Here is a 23,431-nt window from a genome sequence, read left to right on the forward strand (position 1 = left end):
CAATTTGTGGTATTTCTGTTATAGCAGCACTAGATGACTAAGAGAGATAGTGTCTTAAACCAATCTCTTTTGAGATATAAAAGAGTAAAGCGAACGGGGAGACGGTGACCTCATACCACCAAGAAAGCAGTGCTGGGAGCAGAGTGGGTCCTTTGGACCTGAGGTTCCTGTGCTGAGATGATCCCAGACCAAGGGAAGACAGATGCATCACAAGAACCTTCCTCCAGAGCCAACAGAGACAGAAAGCCTTCCCCTGGAGCCGGCGCCCTGAATTTGGACTTCAAGCCTACTGGACTTTGTTAAAGCCATCCACTTGTGGTATATCTGTTACAGCACCACTAGATGACTAAGACAGACAGGATTACATGATAACTGAAAGTCAGTGTGTGCTGCTCCAGAAAGCAGTTCACAAACACTTGGTTAACATCTGAGAGGCAAATGATAGTCTCAATAAGGATATTTTTCACCAATTCCAGTGTCCAACGATGGCTGGGCTGCCTGGGGAAATGGTGCTCCCTCTGCTTCTAGAAGTATCAGAAAAGTGGCTGACAGATATCAGGAACATCTTTAATGTGACTTCTGCTATCTTTTCAAGACTAGGATTCTATTATTTTATATGTCGCATCTCAAAAAGTGGTTCACATCTCACCCATGTGTATGTCATCTGAATGGATCACACAAATCAGTAACATGTCTTCAAGCTCGCCGACTCTCCTCTCCTTGTCAAACAACCGGCATTTCCTGGAACACATGGAGCACCAGGCCCCTTGGAGGCACCTGCTTAACTCTCATTGGGTGACATTTCTTTCACTTCAAAACCAGTGTGTCCAAAGCTTTCCTACCAACAGACACTCCATTCCAACTTCTCTAGTTCTGTTAAAGGCAATGCCATATTCCCTAGTTGCCCAAATTCAAAACTGTGACCCTATCTTTGAGTCCTGCTTTTATTTTTCTCTATCCAGAAACCCAGTCCTAGGCAGCTATGCCTCAAAATGTCACCATATTTCCATTATTCTCTGTTTCTGCTGCAACTCTTAACCAGGCCCCATCACCTCACAACTGTGACACTACATAATTTCCCTAGCTTCCATCCCTGTCAATTTCTTCCCTGTCGCCACTCCATTCCACACACCACGTTGTTTTTCATCATCTTACTGCCTGATGAGAAACTTTTCAGTGGTGGCTTCCAATGTGTGTGTATGAAGAAAAGGTGGGCTCACCTTTCTTGTATGTGTGTGTGAGGAAGGGCATGGCCAGGGCTCCCCTGGTTAAGGTTTAACAGCTGGGGCTTGGTGGAAGGAGGAAAGGATGCTGCTATAGATAGAATTGTTTCCCTCAAAAATATGTGTTGAAATCCTAATCCCTCTACCTCTATGTATGATCCTGCTTGGAAACAGGGTTTTCTTTTGTTATGCTAATGGGGTCATACCAGAATAGGGTGAGTCCTAAACCTAATAACTTCTGAGTTATAAAAAGAACAGAATAGACACAGACACTCATGGAGGGGAGACAGGCTAAGGAACTCCAAGGATTGTCAGCAGACACCAGAAACCAGGAGGGAGGCTCACAGAAGGAAGAGTTACAGCTGAGACCCTAATTTGGACTTAGAGCTTCCAGAACTGTGAGAAAATAGATTTCTGTTCTTTAAAGCCACCCACTTGTAGTAGTGTTGTTATGGCAGCATTAAGTAACAGATGCTCACCCTCATACAAATGCAAAGAAAGTCTAGAGATCTATGATTAGTAACCAAGGGAACAACTGGAAGAATTAGATTTAAAGGGGCCACCGGAAAAACATAGAGAAAAGGGCTAGCAAATGTGGACAGCAAGACAGAGAGGGCAGGTTTCATGACAGCGTCAGGAAAGAAGAATGGGCAGGGAGGTGGGGGTCTAGTCACGGCGTCCCTGGGACCTCCCCAATGGGCCAGAAGAAGATTCACATGGACACAGAGAGATAGACTTTCTGTCTTAGGGTGACAAAAGGCCATACTATACAAGCTGGAACATCTGACTCCAGTTGATTAGACTTCCAGATGTATGAAAATTGTAACTGCATTAATAAGAGAAAAAGTCTACAACCCGTGATAAGTCATAAACGCACATCTGCCTCTGACCTCTGACTGGGGAGTTTACAGATGAATTCATGTAAACAGAATGAAACACTTTTTTCTTTCTTTTAAAAAGTAATTATTTGACTGAACGAGCCCTGAGGTCACCTTGTAGCTAAATAACAAATTGGCTCAAAAAATATCACCCGTAAGTACTGTGCTCCTTTAAAAAATCACCTACATGAGACCAAAAGGTCAACAATTACTTAAAACAAAGATGAGAGTGTAAGGGAGGCAAGGAAACTAGGAAATGGAACAACCAGAATAGAAATAATGAGAATGATCACACATTGTGACGAATTAACCAGTGTCACTGAACAACTTGTGTAGAAATTGCTGAATGGGAACCTAAGCTGCTGTGTAAACCTTCACTGAAACCACATTATTTTTTTTTTTAAACGAATTATTTGGCTGCAAATGCATCATTTTCTCCTCTAGCTACAAGTCTCAAATATCTGCAAATATGCATCACATAATGACCCTCTGGCAGGCAGCAAAATCACATCTTGTTGCCTTTCATGGAAGGAAAATGAAGAATTATGAAAACAGAATGACAAGATTTCTCTAGTCCCGGATTTCATTCATCACTTCTGTGCCTGTTTAAGGCAAAAACAACAAGATCTCAAGGTAAATCTTTTAGGTTAAGAGAAATCTGACTCTGTGTCAAAAGAACACTCTAAGGCCCCTGGCTTTCCTGATTTCATAATTTAATTTGAATTGGGAAAACCTACTGTGGCTGTATCACCCAATCTGTACTTCTAAGGAGGGGTACGAGGCTTCATTTTCAAAACTAAGGTTGGTTCTTAGATCAATCCTTCCAGATCACTCGCTAACTAGTCCTGGAGGTAGGGGGCATGTTTTGTAAGTAAGAGCTAATCTCATTTCAACTATACTAATGGCCGCTGGTGGTTGCTGCTGTTGTTGACTTTTAGCCACCAGCCTGGAACTGAGCACACTGCAAGGTCATGTGGGACCTGTATCTGATGTCAAAATAAGTGGCACATGGCTTCTGGCATCACCCATGTTCTCCCTCCTAACCAGACTGTAAGCTCCAAGGCATGGAGCTACTCTTGGATCTATTTTCTTCTCCTCATAGTGACCAGCACCGTGTTGGACACAGAAGCCAGAGACTAATATGGATGGTCCTTTGAGAAAATGAAAGATGGAGAAAGAAGTCGGCACTGACCCAGTACTGATGCCCCTGAATGGCTGGGGAGGAGGCAAACACGTCACCTCAGACAGAGGCCCTGAGGAGAGGACACATGAAGCACGGAATAAGCACACAGTGTGTGTGCTATGGAGTCCTGGTGCTGCAGTGGTTAAAAGCTTGGCTACTAACCAAAAGGTCAGCAGTTGGAATCCATCAGCTACTCCCTGGAAACTCTATGGGGCAGTTCTACTCTGTCCTATAGGGTTGCTATGAGTCAGAATCAACTTGATGGCAAGGATTAAAGGTGTGTGCTATGGAGTCCCTGAGTGGAACAAACGGTTAATGCACTTGACTGCTAACCAAAATGTTAGAGGTTTAAGCCCACCCAGAGACTCCTTGGAAGAAAGGCCTGGTGATCTACTTTCAAAAAATTAGCCATTGAAAACCCTATGGGGTACAGTTCTACTCTGACACATACGGGTTCACCATGAGTCAGAATCAACTCAACAGCAACTGGTTTAAAGGAGCTAGTAAATTATAAGTTCTTACACACTAATTGCTGAGGACTTTTTATTTTATGGTTTCTTCATGCTATTTAGAAATACAATAAGGATTTTCCTGTGTTCCTTTTGAATTGTCTTCCTAATAGAATAATTCCAGAGAAAAATCAATATGATGCTGCTGCCACCCTGATGGCTGAGCCTTTCTTCAGTCTCCTGAGCAGAGATGTATTGCTGTTATCTCTTCTTTCTTTTTCTCATGGCATTTCTTTTCTTCCCCCCGCCCCAGCCTCTTGCTCTCACTCCCCGTCCCCCTTCTTTTCTTTGTGCCTTTCCTCTCTGTATGTTCTCTCCCTCTTCACATTGCTTCCCTTGCCTCCTCCCATCCCACCAGCCCTGATTTTGCCCACACTCCACGCCCTTTCACATGATGAGCTAAAATAGTGATGCTTTTCCTATCATAAGCATGCTAGGTTTTATTGCATGTTAGAAATAGGGCTAGTTGTTGGTGTTTCACCATGACCATGTTATGGATTGAATCATGTCCCCCAAAAACATGTGTCAACTTGGCTAGGTCATGATTCCCAGTAGTGTGTGGTTGTCCTCCAATTTGTGACCTGATGTTATTATACTGTGTGTTGTAAATCCTACCCTCTGTGATGTTAATGAGGCAGGATTACAGGCAGTTATATTAATGAAGCAGGACACAATCTGCAAGATTAGGTTGTATCTTGAGTCAATCTCTTTTGAGATATAAAAGGCAGAAAGAGAGCTGAGACGAAAAGGACCTCAGTACCACCAAGCAAGAGAAGCCAGGAGTGGAGCATGTCCTTTGGACTCAGGGCCCCTGTGCTGACAAGCTCCTAGACCAGGGGAAGACTGATTACAAGGACCTTCCCCCAGAGTCAATAGTAAGAGAAAGACTTCCCCTGGAGCTGCACCTTGAATTCAGACTTCTAGCCTCTTAAACTGTGAGAGAATAAATTTCTCTTTGTTAAAGCCATCCACTTGTGGTATGTCTGTTATAGCAGTACTAGATAACTAAGACAGAATTTGGTATCAGGAGTGGGGTGCTGCTCTAACAGATACCTAAAATGTGGAAGTGGTTTTGAAACTGTGAATGGGTAGAGGCTGGAAGAGCTTTAAAATGCCTAATAGTAAAAGCCTAGACTGCCTTGAAGAGACTGTTAGCAGAATTATGGATGTCAAAGACAATTCTGCTGAGAGCTCAGAAGGAAGTGAGGAGAGTTGTAACACCGAAGACGGTACAGATGGCGAGGAGCAGCAGCAGAGAAATAGCAGCAGCAGAACCAGAAGACTACACAATACGGCTGGAAGCCAACCCACGGAGTGAGAGAGCTGAGTGCCTTCAGGCAGAGGCTTACTGGTGAAGTGGGGTGCCTCTGGGCACTTATCCGTAGCACTAAAGAGCTTCGTAACACTTGCCCGAGCAGGGCAGAGGCTGGGCCGGCCCAAGAGGGTCAAGGGTCTGAGAGGCCAAGGAACCAGGAAACAGAAGCTGAAGAGACAAGGGTGGAGCCATGGCCTGCTGGGTCTCAAAGGGTGGGATCTCGGCATCCTAGGTTTCAGAGAGTTAGATCTTCACCAGCTCAGGACTGTGATGCTGCCATTCTCAAGTGCCAGGAGGATGGGGCCAGATTCACTGCCCAAAGCTGAGGAGGTGGGGCTGCCATGCCCAAGGGGCAGAAGAACAGGGCCTGCCAGAGTACTGTTGCCACTCAAATAGACTAGGAGAATTAGGTCACCCAAATCCAAAGGAGCAGAGTTGTCATCTCAGTGGGTCTGCAAGGCAGAGCTAAAGCCCAGGGCCTAGGGGCCTCCACCCAGAATCCAGAAAGTGTGGCCAACACCCAGAGTCTGGGGGGCAGGGCCATTGCCTAAACAGTCTCTGAGAACAGAGAATTAGTTTCAAGGCTTAAGAGCTAATGTAATGTGTTCTGCTGGGTTTTGGACTTGCTTGGTGCCTGTTAACCCTTCCTTCTCTCCAATTTCTCCCATTTGTAATGGAAATGTCTATCTTGCACCTATTCTACCATTGTACTTTGGAAGCAGATAACTTGTATTCTAGATTTCACAGATGAAGAATTTTGTCCCAGGATAGAATTTGGACTTTGAGTTGATTTAAGACTTTTGGGATGATATGATGTGGTGAATGTGCTTTACATGTGGCAAGGGCATGTACTTTGGGGGGGGCCAAAGGGTGGGATGTTATAGATTGAACTGTGTCCCCCAAAAATGTGTGTCAGCTTGGCTAGGCCATAATTCCCAGTATTAGGTGTGGTTGTTCTCCATTTGGTGACCTGATATTATTATACTATGTGTTGTAAATCCTTTCCTCTATGATGTTAATGGGGAGCCCTGGTGGCTCAGTGGTTAAGAGTTTGGCTGCTAACCAAATGGTCACCAGTTTAAATCCACCAGCCACTCCTTGGAAACCCTATGAGGCAGTTCTACTCTGTCCTATAGGGTCTCCATGAGTTGGAATCTACTGACGGCAGTGAGTTTGGTTTGATGATGTTAGTGAGGCAGGATTAGAGGCAGTTATGTTAATGAGGCAGGACACAAAATAGAAGATTAGGTTGCATCTTGAGTCAACCTCTTTTGCGACATAAAAGAGAGGAGTAGAGAGGAGAGGGACCTTAGTACCACCAAGCAAGAGGAGCTAGGAGCAGAGTGTATCTTTTGGACCCAGAGTCCCTCTGCTGAGAAGCTCCTAGGCCAGGGGAAGATTGATGACGAGAACCTTCCCCCAGAGCCGACAGAGACAGAAAGCCTTCCCCTGGAGCTAGTGCCCTGAATTCGGATTTCTACACTGCTGAACTGTGAGGAAATAAACTTTTGTTTTTTAAAGCCATCCACTTGTGTTATTTCTGTTATAGCAGCACTAGATAACTAAGATACCATATAAAGCTATATAAAAATTTTAAATTCAGACATGATATGTATCAAAAGCCAGTTTCTATTTGCACAATCTCCTCCAATCCCCCAAGTTTGGGGCTCAAGACCATCCAGAGAGCCTTGGGGAGGGAGTGGCTTCCAAATGAATATGAATTGGGGGTGGGGGTCTCCCAAAATCAGCATGCTAGTCTCCAGTAGAAAGAAGGGAAAATAGAAAACACTGAAACAGCATATGAGATAGAAATCTTCCCTCGGCCTGGCTAAATTAACCTAGTAGGCCCAGCATTCCACTCAGCTTCTAAGGTCACCTGTGTAGGTTTGAAAATAGTATACTTTCCATTTTACATAGAAAACAAAGCCAAAAAAAAAAGGTTTTCAATCAAATTGTAACTGCTTCTTCTAAGAAATGGGAAAAAGATTTTATCATCGATAATACTGGGAAAAGGAAAACTGAGAGGAAGGTATAACGGGCAGCCGAGGAACTGGGACCCAGCAGATACCTGTATACTAGTGCCCACCCGCAGAGAAAGAAGCCCTGGTGGTGCAGTGGTTAGGAGCGTGGCTGCTAACTAAAAGGGTAGTTAGAACCCCCTAGCTGTACCATGGGAGAAAGATGTGGCATTCTGCTTCTACAAATATTAAACCTGTTGCTGTTGAGTCGATTCTGACTCATAGTGACCCTGTAGGACAGAGTAGAACTGTCTCATAGGGTTTCCACTGCCCTATATGGAAGTTCTACTCCATCCTACAGGGTTGCTGTGAGTCGGAATTGACTGGACAGCACACAACAACCCACAGAGAACAGGTACTCCCACTCCACGAGAACGCAATCACCAGGGCTCTGGGAACTTCTAGAAGGAAGATATAGCCTAAAACGAGAATTGTTCTCTTCACGAAGCAAAACCGAGCTGAGTGCTCCTAAAGTACAGTGGAGTCTAATGACTTGAGAAGCAGGTAATGTGAGACACAAGGCCAGGGGAGGTGACAGTCTCACCAATGGAGGGAGGGGGCAGTAAATATAGGGATGAGGAACAGCCTCTGCAGGGCTGACCATGTGCTCTGCAGGGACCCTGGAAAGCTAAGTTGATTCTGTGACCTATTAAGTTGGGTTCAAATTCCAAATCCAGGCCCTCAGGGCCAACCCTCATCCATCTGATCCTGTTGCTCACTGCTCTAGGCACTTTGATTTCCTTCACAACCCCCGCCACCCCTGCTCCCAAGAGCTGAACCCACTCTAGTCATCTGCATTTGCACCCACTCAGGACAGAATCTCTTCTTACTTGGTCTTCCAAACTCTCCCTCCAACCAAGTCTCTAATGGCCCAACCTGAGAACCCAGAGAACAATGCAAGGCCTCGCCCAGCTTTGGGCACCTCTTTAGTGACAAGGCAGGTCTGCTTCCCTGAGACAGCACTTCTGAGAGTGTGGGGGCCTCATTCAAGGCATAGCTGGCTGAAGCACGGCCAACCAAAGCATGGTCAGGCCAACTCTCACCAAGGCCTATAGAGGAAATTAGATAGATTCTCATAACCAAGCACTAGTTTCCTCATTTATAAAACGGGAATAACATTATTTACCTTATAGTGGTCTCATGAAGATTGAATGAGATAATGCTTGTAAAACACCTAGTCTGTCACCTGGTAAATCCATAACAAACACTGGTTACTATTATAATTCCTGGTCTAGCCGAAAAGCATGCTCAAGTTCTTTCGTCTATGTATAGGAAGGTTGTTGTTAGATGCTGTTGAGTCGATTTCCACTCATAGCAACTGCATGCGACAGAGCAGAACTGCCCCCATAGGGTTTTCTAGGCGATAATCTTTACGGGAGTAGACTGTCAGGTTTATCCTGCGGATCCGCTGGGTGCTTCTAACTGTCAACCTTTTGGTTAGCAGCCGAGTGATTAACCATTGCACCACAGGGCACCTTACATATAGGAATACATATATACGTAAGTACAGCATATAAATATGTACTTAAGTAGCTGAACCCATATGAAGATGAAATACAGCAAGCAAGATTAATACTATATCTATGGTATAATGTTTTAATTAAAGATTAAAAACCAAATGTGCCAAAGGCATTTGATTAAAGCTTGAAAGAAGAAAAAAATGGAAATGCATTGAAATCCATAAGCTACTAGTAATTTACATGTATTTTAAAATCTATAAGGTAGAAGTCCTCATTGGTACTGTGTGAAGCCTTGAGTAAAACTAAATATGATTTCTTCTGCAAAACTGTTCTCAGAGAGGATGACAAAAAAGAAGGTGTATGATTGCATACTGAATAAAATATTCAATGCAAACAGAATACGTATTTAATCATAACTTTCTCTTACCTTTGACCCAATGAGGGTATAAAGCCACTGAATGGTTTCATTGTGGTTTATTACTCCATTCATCCCATCCACATACAACATAATCTGGCCCAAAGCTACAGAAAAGAAAGAAACAAGGAGACATTATGGTTTTATGGATAAATATAATCTTCAACAATCATAATGTCCATCAAGATTTTGAGACCTTAAGTATACAGCATGTTAACAATCAAATCTGAAGAGAATTCCTGAGCTCTGAAATTAGCTAAATGTTATTTCAGAGAGAAAAGTGTTGACCACACCAGAAGAAATAAGAGCTATTCCTAGTGTCTGTAGGATGCAATTTAGGCACCAAACCCAGTGATTATTGTTTCTTTGTGTCTTGATGTACAAATGCATGTTTTCAGGTTTCTATGTCCGTGTGTAGTCCCAGACAGGGGTGAAGATACCTGTGAGATGGTGTCTGGGTTGTGGACTGTTGCTGGGGCCAGGAAGACACATGAAATTTCCAACAGCAACCAGTCTAGTGCCCTAGCTGATGGTCAAGCAGGCCCCAGAGTCTATTGGATCATCCTGAGCTAATTCCTTTCAATAAGAGATAAATATGAACTTAAGTATTATTTGTAGTACCTTTTAAAGGTTTTCAGATAAAAATATCAGAAATCATGAAAAAAAAAATCATTTGTCAGACACCAAGTCCTAAACTTTTAGTTTAGGAAAATATAGTTACAACGTAAGTTGTCTTTATTCTCCAAAAAGAAATATAAAAGCCATGTTTTGTTTTGTTTTTAACAAACAGGAACTCAATTTTTAAGCTCCCTTAGCATCAAAATGAGGAGCCCTGGTGGCACAATGGTTAAGCGCTTGGCTGCTAACTGAAAGGTTGGCTGTTTGAACCCACCAGAGGCTCCACAGGAGAAAACACCTCGTGATCTGCTCCCATAAAGATTATAGCCTAGGAAACCCTATGAGGCAGTTCTATTCTGTTACATTGAGTTGCTATGTGTCGGGATTGACTTGATGGCACCTAACAACAACAAAGAGCATCCAAATAGATTACAGTGTAGGTAACAAACATAGAAGTTAAAAAATCAATTGCTGTTGAGCCAATTCCAACTCATAATGACCCTGCAGGACAAAGCAGAACTGCCCTCATAGGTTTCCTAGACTGTAATCTTTACAGAAGCAGACTGCCACATCTTTCTCCCTCAGAGAGGCTGGTGGGTTAAAACCAACAACTTCTCAGTTAGCAGTTGAGTACTTTAACCACTGTACCACCAAGGCTCCTTTATGTACCTTAAATAAGTAGGTTTTCTTAAATCATGTCTGACCTCCTAACTCATAATTAATTGGTCTGGCATTGATATTTTTTAGGCAACATATTTTTTTTTTTCTGGTAACAGAAAATCTCATTTAGAAAATTGGAAAATACAGAAGAGTATTTTTAAATGAAAATAATTCATAACCCCATTATTTAAGGATAATCATTCTTGATATACTGATATATTTTCTTTCTTTTTTATGCATTACACACATAGAGTTTGGGTAGTTTGTAGAAACCAGTCTGTATGAAATGGTGTTGATTGAAAAGAGCAAAACACAAAATAGTGAGAATACACTATTTGTTGTTGTTAGGTGCCACTGAGTCGGTTCTGACTCATAGCCACCCTATATACAACAGGACGAAACACTGCCTGGTCCCTACGCCACCCTTACAATCGCTACTATGCTTGAGCCCACTGTTGCAGCCACTCTGTTTCTGAGTGCCTTCCAACCTGAGGGGCTCATCTTCTGGCACTGTATCAGACAATGTTCCACTGCTATTTATAAGGTTTTCACTGGCCAATTTTTTCTGAAGTAGACCTCCAGGTCCTTCTTCCTAATCTGTCTTAGTTTGCAAGCTCCACTGAAACTTGTCCACCATGGGTGACCCTGCTGGTATTTGAAATACCAGTGGCCTAGCTTCCAACATCACAGCAACATGCAAGCCACCACAGTAAGACCAACTGACAGATGGGTGGTGGATACACTAATTACAAGTATATAAATATATATGTGATATTAGAAAACCCATTATCATACCTTAAAATAAAAGATCAAATAATAAAACCACAAAATCATTCTGAGAAAAATTATGCTCCTAAATAGTAAAACCTCTAAATTTAAAGAAATTGGGCATACCCTTTACATGATAAACAGCACATGAACAGCACTTTTTTTAAATAAAAAAATTCATACTCTATTTAATGGTGAAATGCTGGAGATATTCCTATTAAAATCAGGAATAACAATTTTAAAATGATGTCCATTAATCTCATTATTATTTAACACTGCTATGGAATTTTGGGCCATTTTAATAAAACAAAAAATAGTGAGAGATAGAATGGTTGAAAATGAATAGTTAATATCATTTACAAGTGATATTATAGTCTCAATAAAAAATTCACACACAGAATTTGTAATGAAAAGAGGATCACAATTTTAACCTTAATTATGTTTCATCTTAATGAGAAATATGTGTACACCATGTAAAAAAACTACCAAAGTTTGATATAAAAATACAATACTAGATAAATGGGCATGTAATAGCAAATATGATAAAGAACTAAATTACTTAATACAGAAATACTCCTACTCTTCACTTACCGACTATCTCATTATCCAACATTTCACGTTTATGACAATAGTAAAAAATCTGCTACCCAACTATTTTGCACATTAACGATGTATGTCTGACGGTAAAGAATGCCCAGGTGCAAGGCAAGATTAACACTTGCTGTGATGGTTAAGGTTATGTGTCATCTTGGCTGGGCTATAATTCTCAGTGCTTTGGCAGTTATGTAATGATGTAATTTGGCAGTTATGTAATGATGCAGTCATCCTCCATTTTGGATCTGATGTGGTCATCCTCCATGTCTGTATAATGCCAATTTTGCATAATGACCTGGTCTTTGGAACCTAACCATGTCAGTAAGTGAGGAGTGGGCGTAGTTCATATAAACTGATAAGAAAATATTAATGCCAAAAAAAAGAGCTAAAAGTATTTCATAAAGGAGACGACAGGCTGGTTTACAACTACATGTAAAATTGTTCATTGTCACTTATAACAAAAGAAATGTAAATTAAAACAATAATGGTAGCATTTTCACCTAAACTGCCAAAGGTGTTTTAAAAAGAAATGATTAGTATCACACACTGGGGGCGGGGGTTAAACAAGAATCTTCATACATTACTGGTGGCAGTGCAAATTAATACAAACCCTTAATAAAGTTATTTTGTGCTGCAATTAATTGTTACCATTTATTTAGTGCCCACTGTGTGCCACGCCCTAAAAGAGGGACTTTATAGGTGTTATTACTACTCACGACAGCCCTATGGGCAGGCTCTTAAGTGTCTATAATAAGAACCTGAAAATCAGCTTTAAGCTTGGCCCTAGTCATTGTGATTTGGGAAATCTAACCTAAGGAAATTACCCTAAATTAAAAAATAAAGATGTCCACAGAAGTGTCATTTATAATATCAAAATATTAACTAAAACTAAATACCTATCATAGTTATATAACTCAGAATACACAGTAATTTATAAAAGCAACATCCTAAGCTATGAAATGCTCCTGATAAAATAATTAAAAACTAAGTATAAAATTATAAATATCACATAATTCAATAAAACACACAAATCTTGCTGCACAGAAGGAAAGAAAACCCCATAAAATATTAAATGTTATGATTAGGTGTATGTTGTTCAGATGTATTTTTCCTATTTTCCATTAACTATGTCTGTAATGGAAAGTCAACAAATATATCAAGAGGAGCAGAAGTAAGACTGTATAATGTAGAGTACTGGGTCCTCTTCTTTGTTTTTAGAATTTTTACTAGCTCATCAGTGGACATCAAGAGGGGGAGCCAGGATACCCCTCTCTCCTTCAGAGAGACATACCCCCCATGGAAGTACTTGGAGTTCAGCACATTCTGCTCCATTTTTCCCTTTTACTCCTTTATCTCCTCCTCTCCCAAAGCAAAATGGCATATCTCCAGGGAAGGAGAGCTCACATCACAGTCCTTTTCCCAATCCTAAATTCCAGTTCTGAGGCACATTTTAACATCTTCCTCCATATCAGCCTAACAGCATAGGGGCGAGATGGTGTAGACGCTTCAGTCTTCTGGAAGGTGTACCTCCCTCTAGGCTGAGAAGGCAGAAATGAACGTCTCTACCCTAACTGCTAAGGCCTCCGGTACTGCAGAAATGCACAGAAAACCAGGCAACTGTTAGAAAAGGGGAAGGCACATCAAGAATTAAGAACCAAAGTGACTTTCTATAAACTTTCCATGATCTATTCCCCTCCTCAGTTCTACAATCTGATCACACTGGAAGAGGTAAGTCGCCAGAAAGTTAATGTCTAACTGACATAGCAATGTCTAATAAACATATACCATGACCCTAATACCAAAGCAATCCTTCCTGTAAAACCCACTCAGGACACAAGATGGCGCTAAATAGATTCAAGTGGGTTAATAATGCACTACGATTAAACAGCAAAAAGCCTAAAAGTGGGCCTGCGAGTGAAAAATCACACAGGAAAAAAAAGTAGATGGCCTGAAAACACGTGTGTCTGGGTCACAGGTGCCAAGAAAATTAGTGATTCGCATTTTGATGATGAGTGAGGAGGCTGAGACTGTTAGAACAGTTGTTGTTAGCTGCCGACTAGTCAATTTCTCACTCATTGCGACCCCCTGTGACAGAGTAGAACTGCCCCACGGAGTTTTCTAGGCTGTAATCTTTATAGAGAGAGTCTCTATGAGTTGGAGTGACTTGATGGCAATCGGTCTGGTTTTTGATCTTCACAGAGGGAGCCCTAGTGGCGCAAACAGTTGAGTGCCCGACTGCTAACAGAAAGGTTGGCGGTTCGAACCCACCCAGTGTCTCCGTGGGAGAAAGACCTGGCAATTGACTTCCATAAAAACTGCAGCCAAGAAAACTCTATGGGATTCTACTCTGTCACATGGGGTTGCTATGAGTCAAAATCAACTCGACAACACCTAATAACAACATACTTGCGTGGGTCTATTTCTAGATTCTCCACTGATCCACTTGCCTATTCTTTTGTCAGTACTACACTGTCTTGATTATGATAGCTTTACAGTAAGTATTAAAATCAGGTACAATGATTCCTCCAGTTTCTTCTTTTTCAAAATTCTTTGGCTATTCTAGTTCTTTTGAATATAGAATATAAATTTTAGAAACAACTTAATATAAAGCTAAAAAAAAATTTTTTTCTGAAGGTTTTATGGGAATTGCATTAAATCTATAAATCAATTTTGGGAGAACTGACATTTCACTATGTTAAATTTTCTATAATCCATGAACCTATTATGTCTATTTAGGTCTTCTTTGATTGCTTTCATCTGTGTTTTGTAATGTTCAGCATACAAAGTCTGTATATATTTTGTAAATTTATAACTATTTCAGTTTTTGGAGTTCTTGCAAAGGGTTTTTTTTTTTCCATTCCCAATTGTTTATTACTAGTATATAGAAATAAAATGTATTTTTGTGTGCTGTCTGTGTATCCTGCAACTTCGCTAAACTTATAAATTCTGGGATTTTTTTTTTTTTTTTGTAGATTCCCTGAGATTTTACACACGAACAATAATGCTTTCTGTGAATAAGAACAGTACTATTCCTTCCTTCCCAATCTGAAAGCTTTTTTTTGCCCCTTGCTTTATGGCACTGATTAAAACTTTCAGTATAATGTTGAACAGGAGTGGTGAGAGTAACATCCTTGTCTTATTCCCAATACTAGGGGAAAAGCATTTAGTTTTTCACCATTATGATGTTAAATGCAGGTTTCTGTAAATGCCTTTTATCAAGGTGAGGACATTCACCTCGATTTCTAGTTGGCTCAGAGTTTATTTTGTTTTGTTTTTATCAAAAATGAATGTTGAATTTTGTCAAATGCTTTTTTCTGCATCAATTGGTATGATCATGTAGTTTTTCTTTTTTAGGTTATTTTAATATGGTACTTTACATTGATTGAATTTCAAATACGGAAACAGCCTTGCATCCTCTCTTGGCTATGGAGCATTATTCTTTTAATATACTGTGGGATTTGATTTGCTAAAACTTTGTTAAGGATTTTTACATCCATGTTCACTAGGGATAGTGGTCTGTAGTACCCAGTCTTAGTTTGGTTTTCACATCATGGTAATGCTAGTAGCCTCATAAAATAAATTGGAAAGCGTTCTCTCTTCTTTTTTTCTGGAAGAAATTGTAGAATTCACCCATGAAACCATCTGGGCCTGGAGATTTTTTTTCTAGAAGATGTTCACCTACAAACTAACTTTCTTTTACAGTTATAGATAATAATAATTATAGTAATAGGGCTAGTCAGATTATCAATTTCATCTTGGGTGAGTTTTGGTAGTTTGCAGTTTTTAAGGAATTGGTCGATTTTATGTGCTTAGAGTTGCTCATAGTATTCTCTTGTTACCCATTTAATGTCTGTGGAGTCTGTTACGACATCCCCTATTTCATTCCTAATGTTGGCAGTTAGTGTCTTTTTTTTTTCCCTTGTCAATTTTTTTTTTCCAAAGGACCAGCTTTTATTTCACTGATTTTTTCCTCTATTGCTTTTCTGTTTCAATTTCATTAATTTCCACTCTTTATTAATTTCCTTCCTTTTACTTGCCTGTCGTGATGGCTAAATCTATGTGGCAACTTGGCTAGGCTACGGTGCCCTGTTGTTCGTTCAAACAGCCTAAATGTTGCTGTAAAAACATTTTGTAAATATCATCAACATCTACGATCAGTTGACTCCAAGTAAGGGAGATTACCCTTGATAATGTGGTTGGGCCTCATCCAATCAGTTGAAGGCTTTAAGAGCAAAAACTGAGGCTTCTGGGAGAAGAAGGAATTCTGCCTGAAGACTGTCACATAGAAATCCTGCCTGAGTTTCCAGCCTACAGGCCTGCCCTACAAATTTTGAACTCAAGACTGCAACATCAACTCTTGCTTAAGTTTCCAGCCTGATGGCCTGCCCTACAGATTTAGGACTTGCCAGCCCCCACCTGAGCCAATTCCTTAAAATAAATACATATACATGTTCTATTGGTTCTGTTTCTCTGGAGATCCCTGATACACTTGGATTTCTTTTTCTTTTTTTCTTGTTTCTTAAAGTGAGTACTTACATTATTGATTCAAGTATTTTCTTCTTTTCTAATATAAACATGAAATGCTATTTCCTTCAAGCACTGCTTCAAATGCATCCCACAAATTTTGATGTTGTACTTTCATTTTCGTTTAATTCAAAATATTTTATAATTTCTATTGACAATTCCTCCTCAAATCATGGATTATTTAGAAGTGTTGTTTAATTTCCAAGTGCTTGTAGATATTCCTGTTACCCTTCTGTTATTGACTTGTAGTTTAATTCCAGTATAGTCAAAAAACATTTCTTATGTGATTCTAATTCTTTTAAATTTCTTAAGGTTTGTATTATGACCCACCCAGGATACGGTCTACCTTGGTGAAAGTTTTATGTGCATTTGTAAAGAATGTATATTCTTCTGTAGTTGGGTGGAGTGCTCTCCAAGTGTCAAATTAGATCTAGCTGGTTGGCGTCCATAAAAATTGCTGCCAAGAAAACACTATGGGGCAGTTCTACTCTGTCACATGGGGTCGCTATGAGTCAAAATCGGCTTGACAACACCTAACATTCTTCTCTATCCTTTCTGAATTTTGATCCACTAGACCTACTAATTACCTAAAGAGGATTGTTGAAGTCTCCAACGATAACTGAGGATTTTTCTATTTCCCATTTCATTTCTGCCAGTTTTTGCATCATGTATTTTGAAGTGCTATTGTTAGGTGCATACACATTTAGTATTATTAGGTTTTCTGGGTGAAATGACCCCCTTTATCATTATAATGTCCTTCTTTAACAGTATTTAATGTCCTTTCATTTTCTCTGCTCTGAAGTCTACTTTCTCTAATATTAATAGAGTTGCTTCAGCCTTCTTTTGATTAGTGTTTGCATGGTCTTTATTTCTGCATCCTTCTGCTTTTAAACTACCTATCACATTATAATTAAAGTGGTTTTCTTGTAGCAGCACTTAGTTAGGTCTTCCTTTGTTTCTCCATTCTGATAATCTCTTTTAATTGCTGTGCTCAGACCAATTACATTTACTGTAATTATTGACAGCTTTGAATGTAGGTCTATCATTTTATTATTTTCTGCTTGTTCTTTTTGTTTTTTTGTTCTCTGTTTTCCCTTTCATGCCTTCTTTTGGATTATTTCAACATTTTTTCCTGCTTTATTTTAATTTTCTATGGTATATCTTACTACATATTTTTAAATAGTTTTTTTAGATGTTGCTCTGGGGATTACAATATATATAGTTAACTTTTCACAGTCTGCTTCAATATTTTACACCTTCAAGTGGAATGCAGAAACCTTACCACCATGTAGTTCCCTTCACCCTCCCCTCATTATGTTGGGTAGTACAAATGGTTAAGTGCTGGGTTACTAACTGGAAGGTTGGCAGTACGAATCCATCCAGAGGTGCCTTGGAAGAAAGGCCTGGTGATCTACTTCCAAAAGATCATAGCCATTGAAAGCCCTATGGAGCACAGTTCTACTCTGACACACATGGGGTTGCCATGAGTCAGAATCGACTCAGAAACTGGTTAGGTTTTTGGGTTTTCTTTATGTTGTAGTTGTCTTATATATTATGTTTTTATACTTTCAAAACCCCATTAGACAATTTTTGCTTTCAACCATCAAACATATTTTAAAGAATTCAAGAGGAGACAAATGGTCTATTATATTTAGGTATTTACTATTTCTTTTGTTTTTCATCACTCCTGATGTTCCAAGTGTCCCTCTAGCATCATTTTCCTTCCATCTGAAAAACCTCTTTTATCATTTCTTTTAGAGCAGGTATGATGGTGAAGAACATCCTTGATTTTCCTTAACCTGAGAAAGTCTTTATATCATCTTCATTTTTGCTGGATATGCAATTCTGGGTTAACAGTTCTTTCCTTCAGCAAAAATGTTCCACTTCCATCTAGCCTCCATGGTCTGTGGTGAGAAATTCACATCATCTGAATTGTTAGTACACTTTATTTGATTTTTCCTCTAGCTTTGTCAGTTTTCAGTAGTTTGATTATGATGGCTCTTGGTGTGCATTTCTTTGGGTTTATCCTGTTTGAGGTAAACTAAACTGCTCTTTCGTTCTCCTCTCTTCTTTCTTTCTCTCTCTCTTTTAAGCTGGAGGTCGTTTACTCAAAGGAACTCTTAAAAGGAAGCCTAACATAAAAAAAACAACTCCTAACTGCTTTGCTGTAAGCAGGACTGGAGGGTTTTTGACTGCCCTTCCCACCTTAAAATGTTTGATTGACAGCCCTCCCCCACCACCCCCATCTACTAAGGGGCTCTGTTAAACAGCACACAGCAACCAATCATCCAGGCTAGATACTGGAGCTCATTGTACACCTGCATTTTCAAACAGCATTAATGGGTTCTGAAATCAACTTAGTGAGTATGGACCAGCAATGTATTTTTTTCAGGAAACAATAGAAAATATCAGAGTACACTGAATTTATATATATATTTTTTTTCCATAGATCTCAAGCCAATATAATTTGGAATCTACTATTCTAGATTCCAGATTACTTGCCTCATCCTCCACAGCCAGTGAGTCACCTAATTCCCTCAATTTTTCCTCTGAAACTGGCCTCAACTTCACCATTTCTTCCCTCCATCACTGCCTCAGATCTATTTCCATCGTCTCTCCTGGATTATAACAACTGCTGGGTCCCGCTGGGTCCTTTTTCCAATCCTTAAGAGATGTTTTTACTACCAAATTTTCCAAAGCATTAAACATGTCAGCTGAAGCTTGAGGACCTTCTGGCTCCCTCACACCACGCCTCCAGCCATCCGGCTAGGCTTTCAGCTTCTTGCCCAGCCCTTCTAGGTTCCTGTGTCCCTGAACCTCCTGCTACCATCAAGGGCCACCATTCTAGACCTATTAATTTTTCAGTGAGGTATGTGCCTTGCGTTTAAGAGAAGTCCTTACGTATAAAGTAGATATTTATTCTACGAACCAGAGCTAAACTTGACATTTTTTTTTTTTTTTTAATTCCTTACACCATTGGAGAAATACCAAAATATAATCCCAAGTCGGGCATTTGCCTGCTTGTTCATGTCCTTCCCTTCCGCCAATGATGCCAAAAATGCCATGGAAGAAGTCAAAAGCTAATTCCTTCCTGGCACAGTTACCTGACTTTTTAAACGGAGAGCCCTTAAATATTGTTATCCTGTGTAATCGTTTAATAATCCCCTCTTCATTCTTTCCTTTCACTGTGTATTACAGTGACATTACAGGTCACATGTATCCTTCAAGTGGGCACCGAGAGATTCATGCCTTTTTAAGGGAGTTATTTTGTTTAGGCCTAAGTATTTTTAAAGCAATGTTTGCTTTTTTTTTTTTTTTTTTTTTTAAAGCATTGTTATGACTATGGATCTATCACAAATTTTTACTACAAACCAGCCCTTCTTAGGTGGGAGACAAGACTTTGGTTTTTAAACTAAGTATTCACTTGCATATTTCAGCCTAGGGTTCCTAGGACAAAAAGATGCTGCCTACTAACATCTAAGCGTTTCAGTTTGCCTTTCTACATGTTGCCTTCCCCTTCTTGACTTGACTTTCTTTTCACAAAAGCATTATAAAAGAAAGCCTATTTTACAACCACTCCATAAGATCAGATATTTTACCATTTTAAAAATGGAGCTGCAAACAACTCCTATTTATTTCTACCAAAAGTACAGAAAAACAAAGATTAACGATACGAAAAAGACAAATTACTGTACTATAGGGCATTTTTCTGCCATAAACAAATATCAACGGTCACTACGGGTTTTTTTTTTTTTGGGGGGGGGGGCAGGGGGGAGGGGGTTTGACCTGTGTTTGCCCTGCTGGGAGTGAAGATGGGGATGTTGTGGCATGCTGGATACAATCCAGTTCTTTCTGGTGGCCCATACTAACCACCAAGATTGACACTGCTTTTTTCAGCTAGAACAGAGTAGGGCTCTGACAATCTGCACTGAGTTTTAAAAGTAAAGTTATCTCCAGAAACGGGGGGAAAATCATTACTACTAGTAAAACCTTACCTCCTGGGAAGGGCTAATTCATCATAAAGAAGTGATTTCAAGTTATTTTAATCAGCTCATTAAAACTCACTCATCTTAACTCTGAAATGGATCAGCCGATCCCTAATTTCCATTATTCACCAAAACCCCCAGTAAATATTGAAAAGAGATTGATAATTTTGACATTCTTGGAACTAAATGGAGACCTTGGAGTCCACCTTCTTATTATCCCCTTCCACTTAATTGTTTGCCTTAAATAACAAGCCCAGGCCCAGTTTTCCCCAAGGGCAACTGCCAAAGAAATACTCTTTCAACACTCATTACTGCATGAAAATTAAGGAGAATAAGCTGCCAGTTCTAGACTGGAGACAAGAATTTAATCAGCACAAAGAGCTCCAACAAGGTGTCAAAGTTTTGAATCCCCTGCTGACATTTAGCAGTATTTGCAATGCAAATTTTCAAGAGCATTCTTAGAAAAATTACCAACCTCTCTCCATCCCTGAAAGCCCATTTCCCAAAAAAGGTCCCCAAGATAATTTTTAAAATAAATCAGGCCTAAGGGCCTCTCTTAACACTCACAAGCTTAATCAGCAACTGTCAGAAGGAGGGAGGGCCCTTCTCCCAAGATCCCTAAAACAGGATCATGACATGGTCCTTCATAATAGACCTTCCCACCAGGCCATGATGCAGCCAAGCTTGCTTCATCCTCTTCTCTCATCTAACACCACACAGGGGACTGATTCGTTTCTGGTCTATTCATTCATCTTTCTACCAGCAGCAAAGTTTAAATCCAATTTTAAAGGTTTACCAGGTGGCCCTCTCCAGCCACCTGGGAGTCCCTGGGTGGTGCAAATGGTTAATGTGCTTGGTTATTAACTGAAAAGTTGGAGGTTCAAGTCCACCCACAGGTACCTGGGAAGAAAGGCCTGACAGCCCATCTGAAAAGTCAGTCATTGAAAACTCTTGAGGAGCACAGTTCTACTCTGACGCACATAGGGTCGCCATGAGTCGGAACTGACTCAGCAGCATCTTTCACTGGTTCTCCAGCCACCATCACAGTACAGCTGGGGAGCTGCAGTCCCAAGTACACCTATGAGCCCTGGCCTCTCTCAATCCTTCCCACTCCACATTCCCCACTTTTTAGATAAGGAGAAACTAAAGAAGAGTTTTAACAGGTTTTGCACCTCTGAAAAATTTTGGCAGACTCCTAGTTTCTCTATGGAAAGAAAAATAGTCATTTTAATTGTCTCTTCTATAATGATCTTCCAGGACTTACATCCAACAAAACACCTTTGGAAGCACACAGCCTTGCCAAGGCGTCTCTCAGAACCAGAGATGCAATGAACCATAAACAGACCACAGACCAGCAGTGACCGGGACCCATCCTGCTCAATCTCACATGTTCGTTCTAACCCTGACTCTTCCCTCAAGGGATCTGGCTGGCACCATGAGTCAATGACAAGGGCTTGGCCAAGGACCTCGGGAGGAGTGGCTCCTTTGCTGGCCCAGGGAGGGGACACTCGGGGGACATATATACATGGCATCAAACTTGGAATGGCCTAACCTGTTTACTGGGGTGACAGAGGCAAGAGGCGTGAGGCTGCAGAGAGCAATTAAGCCCAAGCAGAGTAGGATGAAATGGGATGGAGCTCATAAATACCCAAAGTCAGAGAAGGGTGGGGTAGGTGTGAGGCTGAGTAATTAGAGAGGCTTCATGAAGGATGGGGCCCACTTAGCTGAGAGAAGACAACTTCCCGGGCACAAAAAGAGAAGACGTTGTGTGTTTCTGCTTTCAGGACAGTACAGCGTCAAGGAAAACTCCCAGGGCTCGGACCCAGGGAGGAGGTGATTTGCATGTTGCTTCCAACATTTCCTAGCTCTGAAACTGGGCAAGTTACCCAGCCTCCTGACCCTCAGTGTACCCACTTGTAAAATGGAAGACAAGTCCAACCTGGATCCCATGTTGTCAGGATGAAAGGAGATTACATATTAGTACAGAACATGGCTGGGGGTCAGATAGTTCTTGTTGATGCTGTTAGGTTCATTACCCTCTCTGGATGTGTCAGCTCTCTCATCTGGGAGATACAGAGGTCTAGACTGAAGACCTGAAGGCCCCAGCTCCAATGCTCTGCAGTTTCATATTACTCCAAAGCCCCTCGTAGGGATGTAATGTGAAGTGTCCGGCACTAGGTGGCACTCTTCTACTAGGTGTTTGTACATGTAATCCAAGGCTTCCCAGATGTGACTCCACAAATCTGCCTTTATCTTTTAATACAGGCAGTCCCCAGGTTATGAACGAGGTCTGTTCCTAACTCTATCTCTAAGACGAATTTGTAGGTAAGTTAAAACAGGTGTAATTGGTTCTTATTTAGCCTTACGTTAATGCAAGAAAAGGCTGAAAGCCTTTTCAGTGATTTAGAAGCTGCAAATGCAGCAAGTGAAGGTAATTGTGATGAAGAATTTGTTGCAAGCAGGGCTTCGAGCTGGTTCATTCTGGTTCAAACCCCTACTGAGAATTTGCACGTCCACCCTAGATATACTGAATTAGAATCTACATTTTAACGAGATCCCCAGGTGATTCTTATGTATACAGAACACAGGTAATCTCCTTTTCAGGCATTGCAGATAGGACACCCTGGAGAGGCCAGCACCCTGTAGGGGACCAGCAGCAAGTCCCCTTAGGTATGCGTCTCTAGATTCAGATTCACAGAAGCTGGTGGAAGGGGTTTTTAAGTAAGTTAAAGTTCTAAAGGTGTTGAAATCCTAAATGAAGAGAATACAGAATTAGTATACTTATTAATATACATACAGTGAAACCTGTGAGAACTGGAACTCGATGGGACTACCTTGTTTTTCTGGGGTCTCAAAAGTTATCTGCTTTTGACAGGGTGCAGCTTACCACTTTTCTATCGCTCTCTATTACTAAAAAACCAGTTGCAGATGAGTGGATTCCGACTCATAGTGACGCTATAGGAGAAAGGAGAACTGCCCCATAGGGTTTCCAAGGAGCAGCTGGTGGATTCGAACTGCCAACTTTTGGGTTAGCAGCCAACACTTAACCACTGTGTCACCAGGGCTCCTTTGCTCTCTATTAATGGAAAATATTGGAGTTTTTCTTTTCTGACAGGTTTCTGCCTTACACAAGTTCCAGCTTTCTGCGGTTTTACTGTATGTACATTAAAATATATCTTATATAACAATATATCTTACTGTTTTAAGTAGTGCCTAAAAGGGTATTTCTGATTTTTATAGAGGCCTGATTTATATTGACTGGTATACAGTAAGTCCCTGG

The 23,431-nt window shown here is 40.6% G+C and overlaps 1 protein-coding gene across 3 annotated transcripts in view; it reads right to left on the reverse strand.

The window, feature by feature from the left end:
* The window catches only part of FHOD3 (formin homology 2 domain containing 3), a 537,856-nt gene that overhangs the window by 199,880 nt on the left and 314,545 nt on the right, over positions 1-23,431 (reverse strand). For all 3 annotated transcript variants that reach the window (XM_004380906.3, XM_004380905.3, XM_012556799.2), the window contains exon 6: positions 9,014-9,108. In XM_004380906.3, coding sequence (XP_004380963.1) covers positions 9,014-9,108 — 95 coding nt within the window. The remainder of the gene's footprint in view (positions 1-9,013; positions 9,109-23,431) is intronic.

This window comes from Trichechus manatus, unplaced genomic scaffold, assembly GCF_000243295.1.
Source record: "Trichechus manatus latirostris isolate Lorelei unplaced genomic scaffold, TriManLat1.0 scaffold00078, whole genome shotgun sequence".
NCBI classification, from domain to species: Eukaryota; Metazoa; Chordata; class Mammalia; order Sirenia; family Trichechidae; genus Trichechus; species Trichechus manatus.